Source organism: Myotis daubentonii, chromosome 3, assembly GCF_963259705.1.
Source record: "Myotis daubentonii chromosome 3, mMyoDau2.1, whole genome shotgun sequence".
NCBI lineage: Eukaryota > Metazoa > Chordata > Mammalia > Chiroptera > Vespertilionidae > Myotis > Myotis daubentonii.
In genome coordinates, this window is record NC_081842.1 from 8,118,805 (window position 1) to 8,126,494 (window position 7,690).

At 54.6% G+C, this 7,690-nt stretch overlaps 2 protein-coding genes across 3 annotated transcripts; one reads left to right on the forward strand and one right to left on the reverse strand.

The window, feature by feature from the left end:
* The first annotated feature begins 63 nt into the window (after window positions 1–63).
* Window positions 64–966, forward strand: LOC132229949 (protein jagunal homolog 1-like). Its single transcript, XM_059686658.1, has one exon. It carries the CDS (start codon window positions 79–81, stop codon window positions 466–468), a length of 390 nt encoding a protein of 129 aa, XP_059542641.1. The 5' UTR covers window positions 64–78; the 3' UTR covers window positions 469–966.
* A 2,724-nt stretch (window positions 967–3,690) lies between these two features.
* LOC132229950 (cystatin-B-like) lies at window positions 3,691–6,692 on the reverse strand. 2 transcript variants are annotated; one of them, XM_059686659.1, is made up of 3 exons: window positions 6,449–6,692; window positions 4,629–4,748; window positions 3,691–4,059 (listed from the first exon to the last, which is right to left on the reverse strand). In XM_059686659.1, the coding sequence occupies exons 1-3, from the start codon at window positions 6,527–6,529 to the stop codon at window positions 3,931–3,933; spliced, it is 330 nt and encodes a 109-aa protein (XP_059542642.1). In that variant the 5' UTR covers window positions 6,530–6,692; the 3' UTR covers window positions 3,691–3,930. The 2 variants fall into 2 exon arrangements, with proteins under 2 accessions (XP_059542642.1, XP_059542643.1); XM_059686660.1 differs by having other exon boundaries at window positions 4,647–4,748; window positions 6,449–6,684.
* Window positions 6,693–7,690: the final 998 nt, after the last annotated feature.

Below are 7,690 nucleotides of genomic sequence, written 5' to 3' on the forward strand. Positions count from 1 at the left end.
TAGTGTGCTAGGGGCAGGGGCCTGGCAGAGAAGCTGATCTACGTGCATCTGGTCCTATGGCTGCTGCTGGTTGCCAAGATGAGTGTGGGACACCTGAGGCTGTTATCACATGATCAGGTGGCCATGCTCTATCAGTGGGAGTACCCATATTTGCTGAGTATTGTGCCCTCCCTCTTGGGTCTCCTCTCCTTCCCCCGCAACAACATTAGCTACCTGGTGCTCTCCATGATCAGCATGGGGCTCTTTTCCATCGCCCCCCTCATTTACGGCAGCATGGAGATGTTCCCTGCCGCCCAGCAGCTCTATCGCCACGGCAAGGCCTACCGCTTCCTCTTTGGGTTTTCTGCCGTCTCCGTCATGTACCTGGTGTTGGTGCTGGCGGTTCAAGTGCATGCCTGGCCGTTACACTACAGCAAGAAGCTCCTAGACTCTCGGTTCGCCAGCACACAGGAGAAGAAGCGGAAATGAAGGCTGCCAGATGGACTGATCCCTGGGGTGAAGCCAGCCCTCCCGTGGAAAAGAGTGAGAGGGTAGAAGAGCTGTTCTAAAATCTCTTGTAATGTTGGCAGCTGTGGTGTTGGCAACTGGTGCAAACTAGGCTCAAGTTCTGGAAAGCTGCTACTGTTGTCATTAGCTGAGGTGGCAAAAGGATATTTAACTTACTCCTGGTTGGCTGGAACTGGGTGGAGAACAGCTGTAAAACAAACTTCGGCTGGTTTAAGTCGAAGCCCTTCAGGATTTTCCTGTTTTAAGACCGACCCTCATCCTTGCCTCTTAGTCATTCTCTCCATTTCCATCCATTACCCCTTAGCCACTGAAGCTGGAGATGAGGAATCAACCAAATTCTACTTCTATTTATGGGTGGTTGGGAGGAAACATGAGGAGGCTGCTTTCCCTGCAGACTGTGGTCTCTACTCTGAAGCATTTAATTACAAAGAACCTCAATAAAGTTATAACTGCCCTGTCAAGAAAAAAGAAATTATTTGGAAATATTGGGGAGCCAGGTGGGCAAGTCCAACTCAAGGGGAAGGACTTCCACTGGTGCTCAGGCCTCACCCACCTTTTATTGGTTTGGGATACACCCATAGCCCTTAGGCAGACAATTTCCAGTAACAGGCAGACTGGCCCAGGGGTGGGCAAACTTTTTGACTCGAGGGCCACAATGGGTTCTTAAACTGGACCGGAGGGCCGGAACAAAAGCATGGATGGAGTGTTTGTGTGGACTAATATAAATTCAAAGTAAACATCATTACATAAAAGGGTACGGTCTTTTTTTTTTTATTTCAATAGTTTTATTCATTTCAAACATTTTAACAAGAAGAATGTAGTCCTGACAGGTTTGGCTCAGTGGATAGAGCATCGGCCTGTGGACTCAAGGGTCCCAGGTTCGATTCCGGTCAAGGGCATGTACCTTGGTTGTGGGCACATCCCCAGTGGGGAGTGTGCAGGAGGCAGCTGATCGATGTTTCTAACTCTCTATCCCTCTCCCTTCCTCTCTGTAAAAAAATCAATAAAATATATTTTAAAAAAAAAAAGAAGAAGAAGAATGTAAACACTTAATCTTACCTCGGAAAGGCTCTGATACTGTGCTCTCCAGGGGCGTGTCTCCCTACATCTCCACGATAATGTGTCTACGCATTCCCAGGGTGATGTCCGGAGATGCGTCCGCAGGCATTACAAGGAGCCTCTGGAAGATTGAGAGGTTGTTCCTTCTACTGAATGGGTGGATATAAATCCGCCCACTCAGAAGAAGGAGCTTCGGCCTTGTTTCCGACGTTGCCATGTGAACACTGCTGCTGGTGAAGGAGCGGAGGAGAGAGCAAGAGAACCCTCCGCTCTTTTGGCTCCGTGGGCCGGATAGAACAGCCAAACCGGCCGGATCCTGCCCGCAGGCCATAGTTTGCTCACAGCTGGACTAGCCCATCAGCAAGGATTTACATAATAATAAATGGGGAAGTTGCTTCAGCGCCCATTGTCTGGACTAACAGTGGGTGCACAGCCCTGACCCTTGCCAGGGCTTCAAGGGTCACCAGCCTTCCGGGTTCCTTGTCCACAGCTCTCTGCTAGTGAAGACAACAGGCAGCTTCCCACAGCGGCCTGGTGGGCAGATGGAAGAGTGCAAGCCCAGCATTTGTTCCCCAAATCCTCTGCCAAGGGCTCACCCAGACTGGCTCTGATTGACTGTCTTGTGCTATGTTTTCAGTGAGGTGAAATTCACAGGAAGTAAGTACACCTGAGTCACTTCAATTGCACAGCCCAGGGCATTTGTACCTCCCAGCCATGTGTAACTGTCTCCCCTTTCCTGTCACAGATGCCTCATCACCCTGGGCACAACCCACACCCATTAAGCAATCACCCATTACTAACCAGGCGGAGCAGGGCATGGCTGTCAGCTCTGCTTAGCGCTCTCAATGCCGTCTCCCCCTGCCGGTCCCTGAAAGTCCCAGGTGGAAACTGAAAGATCAGACGGAGGCCTAAAACCAGGACTACAGGCTTTATTGGAGGAGAAGCACCTGCCAGGCTGCCTCACAAGGGGAAGACAGCAACACAAGGGGAAGACAGCAACACGTGCAGGGGTGGGCACGCCTTTGGGGCGGAATGGGAAGGGGTGGGGGGCTTAGTGTACTCGGCACACACTGATTGGTGGCTTACTGCATTGTCCATATAGGACAGGGCTTAGGGTATTTGGCAGGTGTGGATTGGTGGTCCAATGTATAGTCCATATAAGGTACCTGGTTAGGCACTCAGGTATTTCTGGGCTGCAGGTTACATCATACCCCGCCCACCAGTTGGGGGAAGGGAGGATCTATCAGAAACTGTGTTCGGTCTTCTGTTCAGTGCACAGTTGCTTGACTCTGTTATGTACGTTTTATTCTTCCAGTTCATGGAGGGACGGGGACGCACACAGCTCACTGTGCAGAGATTTCTCACTGCCACTCTCCAGGCTCCGCATGCTCACCGCCCACCCTTCCACTCTCCTCAAGACCTCAGGATGCAGACAGCCTGACCCTGGCACAAAACGCCACATGCCCCAGGGGACCCGAGTGGGGCTCAGGAATGTCAGACGGACATTAACCCTCAGGAACACATATTCTACCTTGACCCTGAGCCACACAGATAGAAATTTCACCAAACAGTCATTACTCCTATGATGTCAGGGGCCCTCTTTTTAATCTATTTCACACAAACACGGGGCAAACCAACCAGGCACTGACCGCACTGATGGGCAGGACCCTGTTGAAACGGGCCCTTCCAGAGGCTCAGGCTTTGAGCAGGTGCCCACAGCCAAGGGGATGAGAGGCACCGCCTCCCAGGCCGCCAGTTCTGAGCAGCTGTGCAGCTGGTCTCAGCAACACTTTGGTCCCTGCTGTGTCATTGCTGCTACAGAAACAGTGTGACTGAGCACATCTGGAACTCATGGTCTAGATTTGGGTTTACTCGAATCCTTTTACTTACCGGGGCAACCAAGGCCTGGAGATAGGACGCAGAGTCCAGACCTGTAGTTGGAGCAGATTCCTGGGGCCCGGGATTTACCACCCACTGGCTGGGACCTGGGGGAACCCCACTGGGCTCTCCTGCTCAGGTGGAGGGCCTCAGGCCTGGCGCGTGGCCGTGAAAGACCTTTGAAAACACGTCTATATGGTGGTTATGGTTTCAGATGAAGAACAAAACACACAGCAAAGGAGGAAATTGCAAAAACTTAAAAATGTATTTATGTAGGGATCACTTCAGCCCTCTTGGAAAGCAATTTAGTTAAGATCATTGATTGGGAGGAAAATCATGCTGTTAAAGTCAGAGGCAGAGACACCAGATTGGTGCAGAGCAGCCCCTCCAGCGAACGTGGCACAGCATAGAGACGGCATTCATGACCCCGACACGCGAACACGTGACCGAGAACCACATGGTGAAGGTTCAGTTCAAAATCCAGAACTAGAAATAGGCCAGCTCGTCCTGCTTGGTCTTGCTGGTCTGATAACTGTCCAAGGCCAAGGCCTTGTTTTCATGAGGGAGACTTTGAAACACTCGAAGGTGCACGAAGTCATTATCTGCAACTTGAACCTGCAAAGAGAGAGTCGAGTGAGGGGGGCAGGTGCTGCCTCTGACCCCAAGTCCCTGTGCCTGGCGGACTGTGTGAGAAAGGCGCTGAGAGCCTGGAGGCCAGTCCCTTCAGGGCATCAGCCACTAGGGTGGTGACATTCCCATCTTCCTCTTTCGGGCTAAGCAGATGCCCAGCACCCCAGCCAGCACCTCTGGCATGCCTCATCCGCTCCTCAGAGCCCTTAGTTGCCAGAAAGGCTCAGTCCTCTCCTCCATGGAGGCCTGCAGGAGTGCATGCACACTCATTTTATTTTTATTATTTTAAAAACATTTTCGTTGATTTTTTAGAGAGAAAGAGAGAGGGAGAGGTACATCGACTGATTGCCTCCTGTATGCTCCCCAACTGAGGCCAGGGATCCAACCTGCAACCCAGGTACCCGCCCTTGACCGGGAATCAATACCGAGGCCCTTTGGTGTGCAGGCTGATGCTCTATCCGTTGAGCCACACCAGCCAGGGCTACATGAACCTCCTTAAGCACCCCTGTCCTGGCCCCTGTAAGTCCCCCATCTCCCCACATCTGCATGAGCACCCCTGTAGCGAACTCCACCTTAATGAAGTAGTTAGTCCCCGCGACCACTTGGCTCTTGTACTCTGTGGCCTTGAAATTTGGGTACTTCTTGTTTTCCTTCTCCTCCAGCTGGGACTTCACCTAGGGGACAGGAGAGAGGGGAACTCAGTGTCTTTCTTCCTGCAAGAGTGGCTGACACGGGAGCTGAGGCCTCATGTCAAATGTTACAAACTGACCTCTAAGGCCACCCTTTATGGATTATTCCTCACAATCAGGACCAAGCATGTCAAACTCGTGGCCGGCACAAGGCCTGTGGCCTGCCTGCGCCTTCAGGGAGGGGCCCTAACCAGGGATAAGAATGGAGGGAGAATGGAGTCAGCAGCTGACTGGAGGGAGGGTCAGGAAGGGAGAAGGCAGGCCCTTCCTGCCACTCCTCTGCCCTCTGCATGCGGCTGGCAGTGTTCTCACTGCAGGCCTACCTGTGTCTCAGTGCTTACCTGTCATACAAGGTGCCATGTCTGATCCACAGGGATCTGACCCTGCGGACGGTGGACAAGCCTACGGGGATGAGTGACACACACAAACGCACACGGGAGTCTGGGAAGGAATGGCCTCCCTCTTGGCCTGTTTCAGGAGTGGGGGCAGGAAAGCAGGAATGGTGAGAAGACCCAAATGCAGGCGATGGGACTGGGCATGTGGCAGCCTCCAGGCCCTGCCCGTGGTGACAGTTCACTGATAGTACTGTGGACCGGGAGAAAGACGGGCTGTACTAGAGCCAAGGGGAGCAGGAAAGGCCTGGGGATGGTGAGGAAGTTGCCAGTTACCACCCTCAAGGGCCCAGGAGACTGCAGAGGGCTAGGGAAGGCCAAGGTCGGGACTGGTGGGCACTACTTGAGGAGGCTGAGCCAGAATTTGGGACTTTGACATCCTCTGGCCAGGGCTCCCTCTCTGACCTCTGTTCTCCACACCTGCAGCCCAGAGAGCTGGGGGAGTCAGTACCCGAGGCAGCATGAGGGTGTCCCTGCCCTGTCCTCTAGGAGCCACAGGCAAGCCCCGCCCTCAGAACTGCCTCCCAGTGGCCATGGTGCCCGCCCTCTTACTTGTCACTTTCAAGTGACCAGCACCACATCAGGGAGCCCTGAGACAGCCACTCCTCTCTGCTGAGCTGATGCGCATTCACAGTTCACCCAGCAAGTGAGGAATTCCTTAGGCCTGGGACCCGGGAACCTCAGGAGAGGCTGGGATCCGGAGCCGCGTGGGAGAGGAACTTTGCCCAACTGGCTCACCACCCAGTCCCTACACATTCCTCATTTTCAAAGTCTCATGGGACTGAGTCACCGTCCTTTACTGTGGTCAGATGGTCTAAACCACCTGAGCAAATGGGGTGCAGTTGCGGGATGGGGTTCTATGGGGTTAAGGAAGCAGCAGGTTTGTTGGACTTTGTGTCCTCTCAGAACCTGAGCCTTCCTGTGGCCCCACCCTCCCACCTTCCCCAGAACCTTCGGTGAAGGCCCCCAGTGATGCCCACTTTACAGAGGAGGAAACTGAGGCACAGAGGTCAAGCGCTGCCCAGGTCTGAACCAGGCTCTGCCTCTGCATCCCAGCCTGGTGTCTGTTTTTGTGTTACTTGCACAAGGAGCACTGGAAGAAGGCAGGGCGGAAGTTAGGACCCTGCAGACCCTGCCCCAGCTTCACTGACCCGAACCGCCCGAGGACAAGCACACCAGGCCCTTCCCTCTAGACGCCTGTCCCAGCGTCCATACCCTCCGCTTCCTGGCGGGCGCTGCCCCTGTGCGGACAGGGCGGGACCTACCCGGGCTCGGGGGGACCGGGCCGCCTACCTTGTCGGCGATGGCCTGGATCTCGGCCGTGGCAGCGCGGGTTTCGGAGGTCCCACCACACAGCACCACGGGAGCGCTCATGGCGGAGCAGCAGGCAGGGAGCTGCAGACACAGAAGGGAAGAGCAGCGGGCACAGAGCAGTGGACACAGAGTGAGATTAGCAGCGAAGGCAGAGCGAGGGGTTTTGACTGTGAGCAGGGCCCTCCCTCTGTCCTAAGTCCTGGGCTCAGGTGACACAGGGCGGAAACACGGGGGGCGGGGAGGGCGGTCCGGTTGGAGGGCCCGGGCGCCAACGCTGGTTAGGGTTGGGGTGGGGTGGGGCGGGGCGGGGTGCGGGCCACGAGTCCGGTAGGGCGGGGGGGATCTGGGCGAGGCCGGGCTTCTTGCACAACTTGGTCCCGCGGAGGGCGCCGCCTGGGGACCACTGGCGAGAGCTGCAAGGCGTGTGCCCTGTTTGGTGTTGGTCTTATTGGCCGCGGAAACACGCTGCGGAGGTATCCCACTCTGCACGCCTCCAAAAGGTGCTACTTTCACTTGTTGATTATGTTGAGCGGAGGGCAATCAAGACCCAGCCATGGGGTGGGGAGAACTCCCACCTCTCCCTCATGGCATTCAGGGAAGGCCCTGGCCGGGGTGGTCAGTCCTTTGCAGCTTTCTCCTGTGCACCAAAGGGTCCTGAGTTCAACTTCGGGTTCCATATCCCCCTGGGCCCGAAACTGGAGACAACTGATCAATGTTTCTCTCTCATGTTATGTTTCTCTCTTGCTCTCCCTCTCCCCTCCTCTCTCTAAAATAAAGGAGGGAACAAAAATAAAATGATTATATTAAAATCATTTAGGTGGGGAGCCTGGTCCAGAAATAGAGCAAAGATCAGAGATAACTTTTTTTAAATCTGAGACTCACCTGCATGGCAGGGCAGACAGCTGGTTACCAAACATCTGCTCTTCCATCTTCCTGTGATTTGTCCTCCTCCCCTGTGATCTGCAAACCCACATCCCAGGCCTTAGCTCTGGAAGCTATGACCTCTGCTGCCACACCCCCTGCAGGGCAGGTTCCAGGTGGGAGAGACCCAGAGATGAGTGGGAGCTGAACCTGAGAGTCCCCAAGAGCAGGAGGGAGAGAAGTCTGTGCCCACTGGGCTCCAGAAGTATCTGGGGGACAGAGACTGCCAGGGCATCTTGGAGTCCAGGACCAGACCTGCCTGGCCTCACACCCCAGTGCATGGGACTGCTTTGCACTTCT